The sequence below is a fragment of the Lepisosteus oculatus genome, chromosome 13 (genome assembly GCF_040954835.1).
Source record: "Lepisosteus oculatus isolate fLepOcu1 chromosome 13, fLepOcu1.hap2, whole genome shotgun sequence".
Classification (NCBI taxonomy): Eukaryota; Metazoa; Chordata; class Actinopteri; order Semionotiformes; family Lepisosteidae; genus Lepisosteus; species Lepisosteus oculatus.
Genome location: NC_090708.1, coordinates 6,451,164 through 6,470,000, shown reverse-complemented (window position 1 = coordinate 6,470,000; position 18,837 = coordinate 6,451,164). Strand labels below are relative to the sequence as shown.

Genomic DNA, 18,837 nt, shown 5'->3' with positions numbered 1-18,837 from the left:
CAAAAGGCCCAGGGATTTTCAGGTCTTTGAGGTTATACATACAGGTAAGCTGTTAGGTGCTGGAGACTCTAAACATCCATGTGCAAAGAATAGAAGAGAGGTCATTCTTTCAGTTGAGCCTTATGTATTTTTGTACCCATATGTCATGATGAAGCAATAGTCCATGCAGGGGACTAACCTTCTGAAGTGATAACATCTGTTCACGGTTTTTAAGTCTATTGTATACTCTTGCTCTATGTTGTCTTTGTGGAGTACAGGAGAATGCCTGGTGCCAAATGACCTGCGTTTAACTGCAGCTTGTCCACACTGCCCTCTTGTGGAAATTATGCGTCAAAAATATTCATCACACTCACCTTCATAGGCCATCAACTAATCTTTTACAGTATTTTTAGGATATTTAATGTTTTCCGTACTTACCCCATCAATGTTTTGTTCTTGCTTGTTTTTTGTACACCTTGCAACACATTGTTGTACAAATATGTTTCTCATATTGTCATATTCATATACTCATATTCTCAGAACCCTGACAAAATGTTGTTTTGTGCTGGAGACAAGTAGATTTGAAAAAAGAAAACACAAGATGATTTAAAACCATAGCCATCACATGAGAAATATGTACTGTTGTTTCCTTCCTTAACATTCTACATCTGTCATAAATCAAATTCTCCCATATCAGTAGGATTGCTGAAGCATAAAGCATACCTGAAGTCAGGATTTTATTTCTTTTATTTCCTTTTTAGAAGACACATCCCTGCCCGACCAGGTAAAAAGAATAAAAGCCATTGAAGCCATTGAAAGTGACTCTTTTGTTGCGCAGGCTTTCAAATCAAGCAGAGACAGTAAGAAGGTAAGGATTTTCCGTTTTTATTTTCTTCCGTTTCATCTGTCTCCCGACAAAATGAATTTTTGGTTTGAATGTTTTCCAGATCACAATAGACACAAAAAGACTGAAATGGCTTTAATGTTGCAATCCAAACACTTGAAAGAGTATGGAACTACTTTTACATTTTCAAGTCATCTTTAAAATTACAGAAAATAGTTCTTATATCCTCCTTTTTTGTTCATTGTTCCATCGAGTTTAAACTGGAATGGAAACAAATGTAGAAGTGCTCTAGGTATACAATATATCCATTATTGGAATTACATGTCTCTGTAATAGGTTAATGTCTCATCCAGAGCCATTAAACAAGCTGCTGATTGTGAAGTGAGTACTTTTTCTTCCAGGCTTAAATGCACATTTTAAGACCACAGTGTACAGTACGTACCAGGAAAACATTTTATGACTAAGCAGTTAGAACAAGCAGTTTCAATCAGAGTAATTTTCTTACATTTAATATTAGATTTTCTTACAGTAATATCACTATAGTAGAATGAGGTTTCATTAGTACCCCTTGAACTGCTTTTGTGAAATTGGAAATGCCGTATGTTTACTGCATGGGTCAGTGTTTGATCAGGAAGTGAAGTGGTCTTTGCTTATACTGCCACCTCAAGGATAACAAACAGCATGATGTTGGATTACACATTAAATTCATATTTTATGTTTTTATTGTCAAAAATAATATTGTGCTCTTTATCAAACTATTTTAGAGTATATATATATAATATACAATTCTTAAAATGATCTATAGTTATGTGAAATATACAATAATCAGAAATAGCAGGTCAAGAGAATAAAGCAATACATTTATGCAAGGAAAAATATAGGATGGGCTCTGGTGACTCTTGGGGGAAAAAATGAAGAACTGGGAATTGGATTAACCCATTAACCAAGTTTATGATGCCTGTAAAATAATATAGTATGTTTTTAATCTAATACTATATTAATATCGTAGCACAGTATATTATGGTTTTATAATATAACTCACATATAGTACATTATTGTACAATATTAATATATTCATAATCTAAAACACTACTGTTTATTGCTGTTTTTGCACAGGTGGTTGAAACTGTAGAAATCAAGCAAGACCCCGAATCAGTGGACCTGCCCAGGCTGGAAAGTGAGCAGCACGAAGTCAGCAGCATCCCTACATCAATCCGGTACCAGGAGAATGACTCCCTGGCTCATCCCAATGTGAGTAGATGCATCAGATGGGTCTATATTAGGGTTAAATCCACGCATTTAACCTATCAAACTGAAATGAGCAACATACACAGTATACAGCTGTTGAATTATTATTCAGACCCCTGATGAACTGCACCTAAATGTCAATTTAGTGCAAAAATCCAGATGTACATTGATATGTTTGGTACAGACAAATCAAAAAGTAAAAACCTGTTTGCATTTCAATATTGTATGCATATAGAGAATATCTGGGGGGGAAAAAGTTATATTTAGTTTTAAATGCACAATGTTCCAATTTATTCTTTCCCTCTGTATTTTGTGAACCTCCTCTTTGATTTTGATGATGTTGAGGAGGCGTGTCCTGTACTTTTTATAGGTTTTCAAACTTCTCATGAGTCCCTACATATTTCACTACAGTTCTGTGCAGAAGCTTCAAGCTCCTCCACGTTATACAGCCCACAAACTGTATTTGTATCACAGGCTTGGGTAGAGTAGTGCTAAGGGCAAACTGGAAAAGTGCTCATCTTTTACTGAACCCTCTCGATATACAGTACATATGGGTAGATAAACAACACTTTGGCACATGTAAACATTGTTTGCTTTTTAACATTATCTAGTGTAAATAATTAGAGTATCAATGTATTTAAATAATGTGTAAATAAAGTATCTCTTGTCATCTGTAGAATGTTCTTGGATGAAATGCAATGGGCTGTGAGATCACCAGACATTTTCAATAAAGCCAAAGTCATACGAAGCAGAGTGGATGTTTTAATGTTTTAAAATTTAGTTACATGTGATCTATGTGAGCAATATATTAAGGGAGAGGGAGGAGAAGTTTGGATAATAATTAAATAATTTCACTCATGCACTGCAATTTTAATTTTATGGTTTATTTTGTGTTTTTATATGCTATATCCTTTTTATATGTAAAGCACATATACTGAATCTGTGCATGTGTGGCACTTTCTGGTAGCAAAACGTGCTATGTTGTATTCATCATTTCAAATTTGTAAAGTACGCATATTGACAGTTGACATAATATCTTTCAGTTTAGATTTCACCTTTTCCTATAGAAAATAAATAATATGCTTCAAGGTGTTTCTTTGAACCAAAATATACATGTGTGAAATGTTGGAGACCGTAAATTGAATATGTAAAACACAATTATTTTGGCCAAACTATTCATCTATGACTTAGTTCATTCTCAATAAGACTCATTTCTATAAAATGATAAAACATCTTCATATACAGACAAAAGCATTTTAACATGAAACGTATATTTCAAACTTCAAAAGGCAGGTCACGTTCAATAATTGCTAACATGCATTTATTTTAAATGCTGTGTATAAGTATTTCAATATTAAAAGCATTTTTTTAAATATACTTGTGGTTCCTAGTCAGAGCTCTCTCCAGCAGTCATCAGCCACATGATACATTTTACAGCCACTTGACTTATCCAGTGAGAGGTTTAGCACATACAAAAGAGGTAGTACAGAAAGGGTGCAATTGAATTTCTTGATGCATTTTAATTCATAATATACAATATCACTCCCAGACTGTTAGTACAAGGTGGAGGTTTTGAGCTGGAGGTGTTTTAAATCTGCCCTTTAAAATTAGTGTAATCAGTGTTCAATTCTGACAAGAAAATTCTGCCATGTGCCTTCAAATTCTTTTACAGCTCTGTGATTTGAGTATACTGATCTTCCCAATTCCAAGAGCTCAATGCAAGAGCTCCCCAATGCAAATTTAAAATCTGAGAGCTTGAATTCATGGAAAGGCAATAGAAACCTCAGGGAAGTTTCCCACAAGTTTACTGTGATCCTGAAAAATGGTTGTAAGATCCCTGCTGAGTGTATCATTGCTACAAAGGACAGTTTAGAAAAGTGATTAAAACTTGGCCTGCTTATGTATGGGATGCGGGAGGGGAGCAGAACGCCCAGTGGGGGCTTTTGTGGTGAGAACACATGCAAGCTCCACACAGACAAATGCCTGAGGCCAGACTTGGAGCTACGGCATGGGCCCTGGAGCTACGAGGCTGCAACACTAACCACTGAGCCGCTGTGCTCACTTAAAGCTATTGCCTTCAAGTTTGAATGGCATTGCCTCTTGGGAGCTGTGTAATCCTAAACCCTGTATACTGTACTTCTATCAACTGGAGTGCAATTGCTGCCTTTTGAAATGTAGCAATCACTCCCATAGCTTTCATGTAGTCCTGTACAAATGCATCTATGTTTGGTTCTAAACGAACAGCTGTCGATGATGCAGGACATGAACCAGCTGTTCACCATTGCGCTGCTTTAAACCATGTGCACAGTTCACTGCTAATAAATTAATGCAACATTTCATCAATTTTTCGGGTTGTGTTTAAGTTGTTAAATTGCAAGGGAAAGTTCATAGATTGTGATTTTGTTGTGGAATTGCCTATTTAATATCAGCAGGTGTCAGCCACAGTTCAGATTTCTAGTACACAGATGCCTACAGCAGATATTAATGCCTACAGCTAAAGCCGGGCTCGGCAGCTTCTCTGTGGCTGGAGTGTAGCAGTGTCTGTGCTGGAGGATACACAGAAAAAACATTGTATCAAGGCTGGATCCCACTGCATCCTTGAAGGAAGGATGCAAAGGTGCCATTTCCACCTGAATGGATGAGAGAATGTACTGAGAGAAGAGATCAGAGAGATCATTTTATTGGCCATATACAATTTCTTCCATTAGGAATTTGTCTCTTCGCATACCCCAGCTTGCTCTCCATGAGAGACACAGGCACACAGATGTGGGGAGAGAGAACCTTGGGGTCAGAGTGCAGGGTCAGCCATTTATACAGCGCCCCTGGAGCAGCTGGGGTTAAGGGCCTTGCTCAGGGGCCCAATGGAGTAGGATTCCTCTGCCGGCCACGGGATTTGAACCGGCAACCTTCCAGCCACAGGCACAGATCCTTAGCCACAGTGCCTCCGAACCCCCCCTTCCATCTTAACAAATGTTCTGAATGGTTTGTCCGTGGTGCAAGTGTTATTTAAAAAAGTGTCCACTATTGCTAGGAACTGTCCCAGCCTCAGAAAACTCAGTGTAGGTTTCATGCAGTGGAGAACCACAATCCAACAGGTCTTTTCAGTCACCTTAACATCCTCCATGTGTAAAAAGTGGCCAGCTGTATAGCTTTGGAGGGACTAGATGTGGTCATTTTCATCTCACGTAGTCTCTGATCCACTTAGTTGAACTGATCGCCTACTTGAGTGGTTCAGATGAAACTGCATCACGTGTTGAGGAGTTCAGAATGGAAGGGGTGACCCATAAAATGTGCTGGATTGTGGCTCTCCGAGAAAAGTATTGGCCACTGCAGGTCTACCAAGCTGAAGTCTGTCACACTGAAACTGCCACAGTGCTGGAGCAGGGTTTAGCAGCGGTGTTAACTTGAGCTCTTCTCTTTCTCCCCCTCCTGCAGCTGTTCATTGACAAGGCGGAAGCAGAGGAGATGTGGCTCTACAGACTGATGTCCCTTCGCCAGGAGAGGCTGATGGGCAGCCCTGTGCCCTGAACCCTTGATGATACTGTGTTATTGAAACCTGGCAATATTTCCGCGTGCTTTTGAAGTGCAACAGCATTCATTTTCAAGATCCCGAATGCGTTTTCTTAAATTATGTGTATTTTTCTTTTGTATAAGTTCATTTCTCACCTTGTAATTTAGAAATAAAAAATAACACAGAAGGTACCCTTCTTAGATTTTCTTGTGGTGTTTGTGATTATTTTGAAATTACTGAATAAAACTCATTATTGCAAATTGAAATTTAGTTTAAATTACACCCGCAGATCCAAACCCGGGGAATCTAGTTTTTCCAAAACTAAGGTTTTTGTTTTTATGTGCAACATATTAAGAACCAGACTGTCGCTCAGATCCAGAGTGGATCACATTTGTTGAAAATCAAATTTAACTTTGATGTTTGTTTTCTGCACATCATTTCAAGCTTGACTTTTTTTGCCATTTATTAATTTCCATGTCTAGCTTCATTGAACTGGAGGTTGTATTTAAAATGTAAGGTTGTGCAATCTTAGTTTACCTATGATACCAGAATTTTCTAGCATTCTAATACCATATAGGAAAAGATGTGCAGTACAGGACTTCATGACCCAATCCTCTGCCGGATTTTGTCTCAAATTAGCATCCTTTACTTGAACCCCTAATGCAAGTTATATGCATTACACATTTAACACACAGCATTTGTCATTGTTTAAGTTCTGGACTTGAAGTAACTTGAAAACAGTTTTGGAGCATAAAATGATTAAAAAGATCTAATTAGTCATATCATTAATTCCATTTAGGGTTCATTTAAGCCACTGACAGGCCAGCTGGATTGGAAGCTAGCAGACCGTGGGAAACCCTGGAGCATAGCCCTCTGTTGACCAGTTTCTTCTTCACGGCTGAATCAAAATCCCTTTGAAAGTGGATTATAGTCTCATGATTTCTTACCGGCTCTTCGTCTATTAACAGTTAACATTTCTTACAGCTTAGACATTTGCAATACACGTATTAAAGAAATTGGTGCATTCTGAACGAATGTGCCACAGGTGTCCTGAGAGGTGTTCATGTTCAGAAGGGGCAGTTTCTCATAATTCACTCTTTAAACACAGTGCTGACACAGGAACAGCTGGAGGAAATGGTTGAAAGGTACATGCAAGGTAGGAAAGTAGAAATCAGAAAGAAGAGATGGAATTTATTTTCTTAGTTATCATTCCAAACAAATGGGCATGAATGCCAGCAGCAACATCAAACTGCAACTCACAACTGGCAGCCTGCTGAAGCTCAGCAGGTGTGAGCCTGGTCAGTACCTGGAGGGGAGAAAGGCAAGGCTGCTGCTGGAAGAGGTGTTAGTGGAGCCAGTAGGGGGTGCTCACACTGTGGTCTGTGTGAGTCCTATCGACCCGGTCACTAAACTCTAAAAAGGCAACATAAAACTGAGGTCCTGACTCTCAGTGGTCTTTAAAACTCCCAGTGCATTTCCTGAAAGGAGGAGGTGTGTAAACACTGGTGTCATGGCCTCCTAATAATCCCCATCTCTGACCTGGCTTCATCACTCTGTTTTCCTCCCCACTGATAGCTGGTGTGTGGTGAGCATACTGGGGCCCTTTTGCTGGCATTTTGGAGCCTCCAGAGAATTCCAGGTTCTTGCTGTAAGTGGTGGACTGGAATGTAGTTTTCTTCCCAGTTGAGCAACAGTTCTATAGTCTATGGATCAACTTTTTTAAATCCAGTACTCCTGATGGAATAACACTACCTTGTGCAGGAATCAAATACTTATGGTTATGTTAATATTTGCCCACATTCCTTTTTTTTAAACGCACCAAAGTCAGACAGAGAAATTTAGATTGCACCTCAAGTGAGTGTTGATTCTTTGCAAAGATGTAGCAAAAACTTAATTCTTCTCAGTAAATGTAGCAAATTTTACATTTTGCTTACGGTAAAAGTTTGTGATTTGAAGCAAAATGTAGTTGTGCACATACAAGACCTTTATTCAATCGAAAACAAATCACACTTGACGTCTGGCGGGAGAAAAATGCTTGATTTCTAGATTTTGCCATAAGCCTGCGCTGCTATAGCAACGGTCCACAACATTGCCCTTCTATTAAGAGAGCTGCGCGTTTGCAGCGCTCTAGTAAATTCTGAGAATAACTGGCCAATCAGGGGGCCGGAGAGCAGTCACGTGTCTGCGGTTGGCGTCTGCGGTTCTCTGATGTACTCAAGGCTGGTGCGCTCGTCGACCTGAAGCAGCGGATAAGTTTGGCACGCTAATTTAGGTTTAGGTCAGGTCAGTCGTCTGTGTCTTGTGTCTTCGACAGCCCGGATCGGAAATGTTCAACAGCACTCTCAGGGAATTTGAGGAAGATCCATTCTTTGCGTAAGCGACTTTCAGGCTACTGCGACTTTTTTTTAGAGAGAGATTTCATTCTGTAAACGTGTATTGAGGTCTAGTGCCTTATAGAGTACATCAATTAAAAAATTGAAAAAAGGTCATTTTGAGATAAGTATTGTGTATTTGTAACTGCAAAATAATTCTACTCTACTGGCAATGCATAGTTTAAATGCTTCTTACATTTTTGTTGTTAAGGACGAAAAAGCGCAGAATGAAGCAAGACAAGTGCATGCATGCTTATTGAATTATTGGCTTCGTTTAAAGCGAGTTTTTAAGTTTGTTTCTGAAGATAAAAAATCTGTCGTTTTTGTCTTCAATTAAGTAAAACCAGCGCTCCATGCACAAGGTGTCAAGGAGCTGGATTTGCGCTCTACATTTGGGGGAACAAACAGAACAAGTTAAACATTATTGCTGTCGGGCTTCACACGCCGGATTCTTGCAGTATTTTTGGCGTAACTATGCAACATGCTAGGCAAGGCCTTTCAATGACTTGGGAGGGACATGGGGCCCCGGGTTACATCTGAAATAAGATTGCTGATCCCTGCATACTTCCCTCTGAGGATTTGTGTGGGTTTCACGTTCTCTCGAATGGACTTTAAAAAAAATAAATAAAACTAGCTGATATTATTTTTATAAGCGCCCACGTGGCTTTGAACTCATGACAGATTTGTTTAGCGAGTAGTATTGGAATAGTCTGCATCATTTCTAGCAGAACGCTTGCAGTTTTAAAGAATTTCAGTGCCCATGCTCAACCATTAAAGAATCCCCATCAGCTTCAGGCTTTCCACAGTGCACACTCCGCAGTTGCAGTTAAAGGTTGTTTGATTTCAGTGTTTACCTCGAAAATGCACGCAATTATGTATGCCGAAAAGACGCAAGTAGGAAGGAGCACAACTTTTATAAAAGGATAGGGATTTTTTAGGAGATTTTGCCAATGTAGTTTGTTTTAAATCGATATCAAACTTTTTTATTTGACGTGCATTATTTCAGATTAAATTTGACATTTATGCGCAACAGCAATTCTAGATCAATGCCTACAAACACACAGGTTTTGAAATTCAACATGTTTTTTTTAGTGGCTCATTAACATTTTGCCACACTTGTGGGTATTACAGTCAGCCAACACGAATATTGTACAGTACAGTATATCCTTTCACCTGTCCTTTTTTAATTATTGCCTTATCCTTAGATGGTCAGGGCAAACCTCCCTGGTAGGTGCAGGTCTTTAGACGGGACTGGACCATGAACAGGACTCCAGGCCACCACAGAACATACAGAGGCCAAATAGAACTAGAAAACCCACATGAACTAGAAGACAACATGTAGACTTCACACGGACGATCCAGATGTGAACCTAGAACTCTTGATTCACTGCCCCGTAATATATCCGTCATATAATAATATATTACTCCATCTTTTCTTGTGTATGAGATCATGGCATAGTCTTTACATGTTAACATATTCCCCTAAATAAGCACAGTCCAGTTACTAGTATTGTGGCGCACCTCCTCTCTTGAGCAGTGTGATGTAGGATAAGACTCTTATTGAAATCACTCCTTGGGGGAGGGGTGGTCAAGAGATGTGTTTTCACAGCTCGGAATCTGGTTGTTTGAGGGAGTTTTTCTCTACTGGCTAACAACTGCTGCTAGATTGTTAACTTTTCTACTAAATATTGAATACAATGGCAAAAGCTGTGGCACTAGCTGTAGAGATTTATTATTGTTTTGAAATAAAATGCATACAAAATGCATACAAAGTGCATACAGTACATACTTGAGATCTCGTATAATCTTACTTTCTTGATAAACTGCTTCCAAAATGATATGGAGGGATTGCGTCTGAAAAACAGTGACTGTAGTGAGGTGCTTTGTGATGTGGATTTATTTTTGTCCAACCGTCTTAGATATACAGTAAAGAGTAACAAAACAACATGACTGTTTAACTACCGGTGGTATGTACAGTACTTCATTAAAGAATGCCATGTGATTCTTCAAACCCCCTAGTTGAGTCCCTGTTTATTTATTGATTTCTATACTTAGAACATACTTGGATTCCTGTGTTTCTCATGACAAATTATTAACCTTGTGATTGTTGCATTTTAATCAATAAACACTGTCTGAGATATTTATCAACAAGTACGCTACTTGTGATTTTACTTGCCAAGCCCTTTGGTTGTGTTACTATCTTACTGTATAAATAATCACAGTTCTGGAATTTCGCTTTGTGTATTGAAGCTGATTTGTACACTTGATAACAACAGAATAATGTGCTCCAGTTTTATTTCTTTCAGAGTGTTATTTCCCTGCATCAGCCATGCTGCTTAGTAATGCCTTCAGCAAAAGCTTTTATGTATTCAGCTATTTGATCAGTGATTTGTGGAAAGGTTTGCAAAATCAGTCTGAAAAATAGGCTTACATGTTTTTATACTTATACCTCGACTACAATGAAAGAATCATACTTAAAACGGCGTTGTCTTTCTTAAGTGTTCTAGTGAAAGCTGTTTATATAGATTTCAGTAACAGATACTACTAAACATGTAACTAGTGCATAAGTGTTGTGTTATTTATGCACTCATACTTGTTAGATTCTACACGTTCTCATGAATTGGCAGTTACTTTCCCTGGCTCAGTACTGAACGTTTCTCAGACTTGAGGCCACAGGACAAGAAGCTGACTTCCACGCAGTTTCCCAGTCTGCCCAGTTAATTATCTGTACTTAATATCTTATGTAAATGAGTGCCGTGTAGGAGAGTTTAGTAGTAATCACACTTTAGTGCGGCCCTTAAGGGTTTTCATTTTCTAATTTGATCTTAAATGCAGATGTAGACATTACCGTTTTTCTTTTGCCCCTATAGCGATCCATTCCGAGCACACAATGAACATGTGCGGCAGATGATGAGGAGTTTCTCCGAGCCCTTCGGCAGAGACCCTTTCCTGAGTATCGCTGATGGGACAACCGGAAATCAGAGGGGGAACCTGAACGCCAGCATGGCATTAAGAGAGGGACACAGGGTAAGAGCTTCAGTAGCAGCTCAAGTTGTACACACTACGACAGTGCCTCGTTCAGCACGCTCCACGTTTCCTCAAATCCTTTGTCACGTTGTAGGGATTATGTATATCAAATCAAATACTACAGCCTCCTCATAGATGCTCTGAGAGGACTGTAACAGCTACTGTCAGATGTGTGCAGTAGCTCTTACCGACTGATGTGTTGCCCAAAATAAGGTGAAATGGGAACGTCTGAGACTTGTTTTTGTTTCTCAAAACGTGGCTGTTTTTTGTAGGTCGACTGAGGAGTTGTGTCAACATGCGCTGGCTGCAAAGGAAGAAGTAAATGTTAATTTCACCCCGTTAAAAACAGGAGAAATGCAACGTTTCGGCCGTCCTGCCTTCTTCTCACACCTGACACACCAAGAAGGCTCAACAGCCAAAATGTTGTTTCTCCCTTTGATTTTTTCAGTGTGGAATTAAACGTGTTCCTATTTTTATAGAGACTGATTCACATGACACATGACACCTGTGCCTTCATAAACTCCTTATCAAATGTGTCAGGGAGAAATCTGAGAACTCTGGCCGCTAGTAATCTCAAAACGTCCTTTTTGGAGTTACTCAGTAATACATGACACCTGAGCCAGCTCGCATCCCTGGATAATGGTATTGGGTTTATCAATGCATTCTGTTCTCAGTCACAATCTTAATCACATGAATTATGACATTAAAAGGCTTCTTTAGTTTTTTTTTTAAATTAATACCCTAGTAGTAGTTTAATTTGTTTAAAATAAAATGCTTTGGAGAAGACAGAAAACATTTCATCTTCTTATTTTTGCACATTAAAATGTAGCAGTTGAAGAGAGTTCCAAGGCATGCCTATTATGATAAATGTTGATAGTTACTCTTTACAAAAGCTGCCTTGTCCATGTTATAAATGTCAGGCATAATTTACCTCTGTAAAAAGTGTAAATAAAAGTGTATTTGATCTGCCATAGACAGAAAAGTACACATAGGATACAGAAGTATTGTTATTTCAGTATTTTCTTGACTCATTGCCTTCTCTTTACTGTGAAATGTCTAAGGCTTGCACTTTCTCTCTTTTTAAAAGAATGTTACATGAAGCAGAGTTCTTGGGTCACACAAAAAGAAAATAGGACAAGGAGAGTAATTGCTGTACCCTGTAACCTAATAGTAGAAGTGGTTTATAGGCCTTATTGAACACAAAAGTCTGTCATCTAGGGGTCAGAGAAGGTTGCTGCTCAACACCCAGCTCGTCTAAGATCAGAGTTATCTTTAGCTGGATGTATTTATAGAAGCCGAGAGCTGCATTGTTCTGCTGACAGTATTCTTATTAAAATGTTTCTTCCAATTGTTCTTCCATTTTGTTTTCTTCTGTTAAACTAATTTGTTTCCTCATGAATACATACTGTTTTCTTGGCAGTGCTGATTCTCATAGTGAGGAGGACAATTTCACAGGCAAAAAAGTATTGGTGAACATTGAACAGTCACAAGCTGTGCAGCCTGCAGCTTCCTAGGTTGCTGGAAAGGAATTTAATGTGCAAAGAGTGCCTTTTATCTATTTACCAATATCCTGCCTTCTTTTTAAAGAAGGATAGAAAATGGGTCTTACATGCTGTAAGCCTAAAGAAGAGCAAGGCTTGTGTCTGAGAGACAAACTCAACTTTGATTCCATGAAGGTTTCATTCTTGTGTTGCCTGAAGACACCTTCCAGCAAAGGGTCTTATGATAACCAGCTGGCAGTGTTTTAAAAAGCCCAGAAGTGCTAAACATAGGTTTTGCATTCTCCTCAACTATCAAGTACTAATCTGCCTCCTCTCTGTGTAGTGTATATTTATCCCCAGTAATTGCTTTCATCAAATGCCAGTCTGTTCATAGACCCATGACCTTTTTTTTCGCAGAAGCAAGCTGAGATGCTACAGTCAGAAGACATCAAATGTTTCACAGTAAAGAACAGGAAAATGCGTTCTACAAAAATATTGAGGTCTATTAAGTGATTGTTATGTTTATTACAGTCTTTTATTTTTGAATTTTGTCTTTATTGAAATCGTAAACATTTTTTGGAATTACATCAAATTTGACACATTCACTTTATAAATTTGTTCTTGGACAGTACACAGTGGAAGGTGTCATTAGTAGTATAGCTTTGTTTCCTTTATATAATTGTTCTGCTCTTCACAATGTAGAAATACAATATTAAACATATTCAATTATAAACACTCAAATTAGGAAACGAGCTGAATCATCTGGTATAGTACATCTTCATTCACAAGGTCCTTTTGGTAGTCTTCCATTCCGAGGTCATGAGGGCCTCGGGGCGTTTGTCTGTCCCTCTTTCAGATCCACTCACTTGTTTGACATCTTTCACTGATAGCACAAGGGTAAAAGATGTTTCATTACCATCCATCTTGCAATGTGCCGGGAAGACACAAAATTTGAATTGGAGTAAAGCAAAAAAAAAACTGCAGCTTTTAAAGAAATCACTTCGTCTACCGTAATTCCCCTATCTATGTTTTGATACTTGAGCTGAAGTGCCAGCTCAAAATCAAAAATCAGAAGCATGAGCGATTTTTTTTTTTGTTTAAAAATATGCCGTAGCAGTTAACAAAAAAACAGGAGAAAAAAAGGCACAAAAAAAAACACGTTCTGTTTAATTTCAACCAGGGAATCACAGCTTTGTTCTTTTTGAGAGTTCAGTGTTAGGAGAACTGTGTGTTCCAAGTTTTTTTGCATAGCAAGCCAATCAAAAACTTGATATTGATATGATATTTAGTTACCATAGCAAAAGGAGCCGAAGGCTTGGAGCACTTAAAATAATGTGTTAAAGATCATGCCATTGATGCATTGGATTTTGCACTTTTAACCCCATCTAAAAATATGGCATGAACAGAAATATAAATTGCCTCATGGGCTTTATTAGTCCATAGACACTTCCATAAGAGTTGATAGTTTTACTTTAGTATGACCTTTTCAAAACTGCTGACACTGTAGCTTGGAGTGGCCTATCCTACTGGATCTCGAAATCATTCCTGGAACATGGATATATTTCACGGCTAAATCCTACAATAATCCTCAGTACTGGATACAAATTAATGATGAGAGGGTATTATTTGTTACGGCCCAGTAATTGACTCTTATGTCGTTATCTAAATGGAGTTAAGCTGGATCATATGTCTTGGTTCCTTACCACCTGTAGATTACAGATGCTCAGGTTGGCTGTGCTTTCCATAAACACCCAGTTGTAAAGCATATCTTTCATAATTTCATCCAAAAACGGGATTTACTAAACATTGTTTGACTTTAAAAAACAAAAGCCATACAGGGTATGGAAGTTAAAAGTGGTTTTGTATTGTACTGTCTACTGCCGCTTGTAAAAAGTATTTTTAAACAATGTGCCCAGTCTTTTTTTTCAGTATTTTAGATTGCACAATACCCACCTACACTTGTAATGTACTGCAGTAAAAATTCAATAGAATTAAAATGTATTTGAATGGTACAATATTGACGTTTTAAATAAATCACTTCCCTTTTTAAAAAAGCACGAAAGAATGGAAAATGTGACATTTTAGAACAGCAAAATAGTAATTTATATGCCTTATTTCTTAGGGTATGAGCCAGTCTCTTATGCCCTTTGGCAGCTTCAGCAGTACGGTCAGTATTGCGGCATGCACCACTGCATGGTGGACATTTAAAGCATGCCTTGAAGCATTCTACCGACCTGAAGCATGTTTGTTTTTCAGTGCAGTCCCCTGTGATCTCCATAGCTGAACTATGTATAACGACCCTTTAGGTGGCACATATTTTATTATGGCTTGAGTGATTTTAGCAACTGACAATGATATTCAGTCTTAATTCTCCTGCATGTCGATGTGAAGAAAGCGTTATGTGTGTGTTAATGCATTATCACTGTGATACTATTGTCTGCAATGAATATGACTATTTTTATACCATACATCTAATGGTATCTACTTTTAAATGTAATAGTGTTCTTTCAGGTCTGCTTTCTACCTGTATACAGTGTAATTTTATTAGAGTATAAAGTGTGTTTTCAGTGTTTATTTTATAAAAACATGCTCACTTTTAAAATGCCATTAGCTGTCACTGAGTATTCATTACATCCTATTTAAGCAACACATATTCATTGTCCTCTGATAGGAAGGACGTTTATATAATTTATTAACCATATGGTAGCTGTACACTCTTTTAGCAAATATTTCAGTAGCTGTGATATTAAGTGAAGAGCAGCTGCAGTAGCTTGTTTTGGACGTAGCAGAGTTTTTAACTGGGAGGAGAGTTGGTCGAAGACGAGGTTAAAAGGGGTGTTGCATAACAAAAAAAAAACACGGAAAAAGTAAAGTAAAACAGAAAAACATTAAGTATAAAGCAGTAAATAAAATTAGAATGAGAGTCAATGGGAAGTCCCCATGAAGACTTGATCACAAACGCGTTTATCGTATATATGTGTACAATACGTACAGTATATAAGCAAACAAGTATACACTATGTGTCTTTGTGTGCATGCATATCTTTCATCAAGTGGGCCCGCACTGAAATCTGGATTCACTCTCAAGTATAAAGTGATTGATGCTGTAGAATTTGCCCCCACTGGACATGTATCTGAGATGCCACAGCTGGAGACATTCTGGCAGATTTGCAGTGCTGGCAGTGACCCATGTGGAAATGCTGTGGGATGTCGTTCAGGGCTGTGGCTTACTGCTGTTTGACTGGAAGCTCTCCCACTGCAGTTTCTGCTGGCATTCTGACTGCCCACTGCGGTTAATACTGACTCTGCACTGTAAGAATACAGTTATTGTTGTTTAATGGTTGCTATGCTTATTTTAAAGGGGAGGGCACTTTAAGAATAAGAATTTAACATAGAATACCTTATAGGAGAGGAGCATTATGATCCCATTAAAGTTAGGGTCCTTAAAAACTGTACCCCCCCTCAGAAGAGTGTTTTTATAGCTCATGGTGACATGTCAATGTATTATGAATGACACTTTTGACAGGCTTCAGATGCAAGGAATCCTTTCAGCATGATGGACAGTATGATGTCAAGCATGAGGAACAGGGTGGTGGAAATGCACAGGAATTTTGTAAGTGTTGTTCTTAAGCTGTTCTTATGGCTTATTTACTAACATTATTCCTCCTTATATAATGCTGTAGTATACTATTTGTACTTTTTATCTATTTTAGTGTCTCATTTGCATTTCTCTTAAATTGTAATGGTTAATACTCATGTGTTTTGTGCTCCAAAAATACAAATAGAGTTCTAAACAGTTTGTTTGGTTTGCATTCTGAGAAGAGCTCATTTAAAAAAAATGTTGTACATACGGTCTACTAGTTTTCATTCAGTTAAGGTATGTATGATATGTGCACAGAACATGCAAGTAACTCATCTAATTTGAAAGATTTGATTCTGACTGGGTTTTTATGATTCTTTTGGCAGGAGAACCTGTCTAATGACTCCAATGTGCACTCATTCAGTTCCTCCTCAGTCATGACTTATTCCAAAGTAGGGGATGAGCCAGCCAAAGTCTTCCAGGCCACCAACCAAACTCGCCGAGCTCCAGGTGGGGTAGGTACTGTACCGCGGCGGTGCCCAGTTTGTTCACTTCAACCATTTGATAACATTCACCATTAGATACCCACTTGTATATGTACTGAGCATCATACAAAACCTGCAACACATTCACAGAGTTCTCAGGAAAATCTTTTTTGTTATAACATGTTTGTGACACACCTCACAGGTAAATTCATTATGCGGATAAAAATTTGTCATGATGACACATTTGAAATTTGCCTTGAAATTTGTACTATGAAAGCCACAGGCTAGTAGTGTTTGGGACCACTGCTGGAAGCAACACAAGTTGTAGTGTGATGCGTGCTTAGCACCAGCCTTCAGATGCTGTGCTGTGTGATTCGGTCCCATCGTTCTGGTAGAGCCTGGACAAGCTCGTGCCTCTTGCCAGTTCTCTGAGCTGTTTAGGTTTAATCTGTTTTTATTCAGATTAAAGAGACACGACAGTCACTGAAGGATTCTGAGAGTGGGTTGGAGAAGATGGCCATTGGACATCACATCCGCGATCGAGCACATGTCATTGAACAGAAACAAAACAGGAAAACAGGAGAACGGGAAATGAATCAGGACTTCCTCAACTTAGATGAAAGTAAGTTTCCGTTTTGCTGTTCTCTTCCGTTTCTGCAGTCAAGCTCTCATCGGCTTGTGGGTGTAAACTCTTGTTTATTAGATAAAGATGTCATTAATATTAGTAATATTTCCTTGCGTGTGTACACTGTCCATCTCAGAGTGAAGTGTTTTACATGCACCCATGTGGTTTCCCACTGAAGTGTGGCCCCACTACACAACAGATCGTGTGGAGAAGTGAGAAGGTGATTAGCCCGTTGAGTTAATGGAATGGAGTCAGTGGAATTCAGCCACACCTCTTTTTGCAGACACCCATGGGTTCTTTAATAACTAACCACCAGGACCTTCCATAGCACAGTAGGCCGTGTCACCCAGATTGAGCCATGGGTTTGATCATTCTGACCAGCGCCACCTGCTGGTCACCCAACTTGAAGTCCTGTTTGTCTGCGTAAAACAAACAAATTCACAAATCTCTATTTAATGATTTATAAATGTTATCATAGAGCATCTAAAGTTGTTCCTCTTTTTCCTTAAGGGGCAGGGCAACAACAGTGGAATTCTGAGTTATTCCTGATCTTTGTCCTTCACTTATCAGGTGAAGCCCAGTCATTTGATGACGAATGGCAGAGGGAAGTCTCCAAATTCAAGCCGTCTGTTCCTCTGTCTCGCCTGGAAGCCCCTAAACAGAGAACCGTTCACCGTGCAGCAATAGCCAGCAAAGCTGATGAAGGGAGAAGGTAGTTAACACAGGTGTCTGAAAATTCTGAAAAAGAAAGGTTCTTCTTCTTCTTGTTATATAACAGGAGTTCCCAGCTCCAGACCTTAGGATCCAGATTCCAGCAAGTTGACTTTTGTCATTTAACATCCTTAACAGCTGAAAGCTGTGGAGAAGGCGCACATTGGTTCAAAACTTTATTTGGATCAATTTCACAAATCTCCCAAGCAAACAGCTGTAAAGAAGGCAAAGCAAATTGCTAGTTTCTGCGTCCCAAGGCCAAATAAAGCATAGAGTGATCTGTAAAGAAAAAGCATCTACAATGTAGAGAGAATGTAAAATGGTCATCAGGTGACCTCTCACGGTGTAATATTACTGAATATTAACATGATTAAAAAATATTTCTTTCAGAGAGAAACATCGCCCAAAGGGTCCTGCAGAAGTGAAGAATGCTCGCCTTGAAGATTTAAACATCAAAGGATCTCGAGTGATAAAACACTGAACAATAAAACATTTTCAATCAACAACACCATCTTTGTCTCTCAGACCAATAAGTCTTTCTTTGTTTTATCTGGTTAGTCTTGCTTCTTAATGACAAAGGAAGTGGTCAGACATTTCTTTTTACTACATTCAGTTGAAGGTTGGAAGAGTCCCTTTAAACTGAGTCATGCAGCAAAGCACTTTATTTCCTAGAATACTAAAACCAGCAGTAAAATGTAACATCGGTCATGATGAAAGTCTATACATGTGCACACCTTTAATAGTTGGGTCAGTTTCATTCAATATATTGCAGCAAATTAAATTATATATTTTGATATAAAAAAAATCCAGACTTAACGTTCAGACTCTAAATGATCATGAAAATCAAGGTTTTAAGTAGATGTTTTATAATCTAATGAATATGCCTGAAATAATGTACAGTATAAGGCTTTTAAACTATAGCTACATGAATTCATACACTGTTGTGGAAAAAATAGTGTGTCATTTTGTCATTAC

General features: G+C 38.5%; 2 protein-coding genes across 5 annotated transcripts in view; both read left to right on the top strand.

Annotated features, from left to right (window-relative positions):
• The window catches only part of rsrc1 (arginine/serine-rich coiled-coil 1), a 116,674-nt gene extending 110,890 nt beyond the window's left edge, over nt 1-5,784 (top strand). For both annotated transcript variants that reach the window (XM_015360939.2, XM_015360938.2), the window contains exons 8-10: nt 741-847; nt 1,940-2,074; nt 5,507-5,784. In XM_015360939.2, coding sequence (XP_015216425.1) covers nt 741-847; nt 1,940-2,074; nt 5,507-5,599 — 335 coding nt within the window. In that variant the 3' untranslated portion in view covers nt 5,600-5,784. The remainder of the gene's footprint in view (nt 1-740; nt 848-1,939; nt 2,075-5,506) is intronic.
• Nucleotides 5,785-7,760: 1,976 nt separating this feature from the next.
• Nucleotides 7,761-18,370, top strand: mlf1 (myeloid leukemia factor 1). Of its 3 annotated transcripts, none has more exons than XM_015360930.2 (8): nt 7,761-7,955; nt 10,825-10,981; nt 14,585-14,629; nt 15,988-16,074; nt 16,428-16,556; nt 16,989-17,148; nt 17,722-17,863; nt 18,253-18,370. In XM_015360930.2, exons 1-8 carry the CDS (start codon nt 7,909-7,911, stop codon nt 18,341-18,343), a joined length of 858 nt encoding a protein of 285 aa, XP_015216416.2. In that variant the 5' UTR covers nt 7,761-7,908; the 3' UTR covers nt 18,344-18,370. The 3 variants fall into 3 exon arrangements, with proteins under 3 accessions (XP_015216416.2, XP_015216419.2, XP_015216417.1); XM_015360933.2 differs by having other exon boundaries at nt 17,722-17,876; XM_015360931.2 differs by lacking the exon at nt 14,585-14,629 and having other exon boundaries at nt 7,762-7,955.
• Nucleotides 18,371-18,837: the final 467 nt, after the last annotated feature.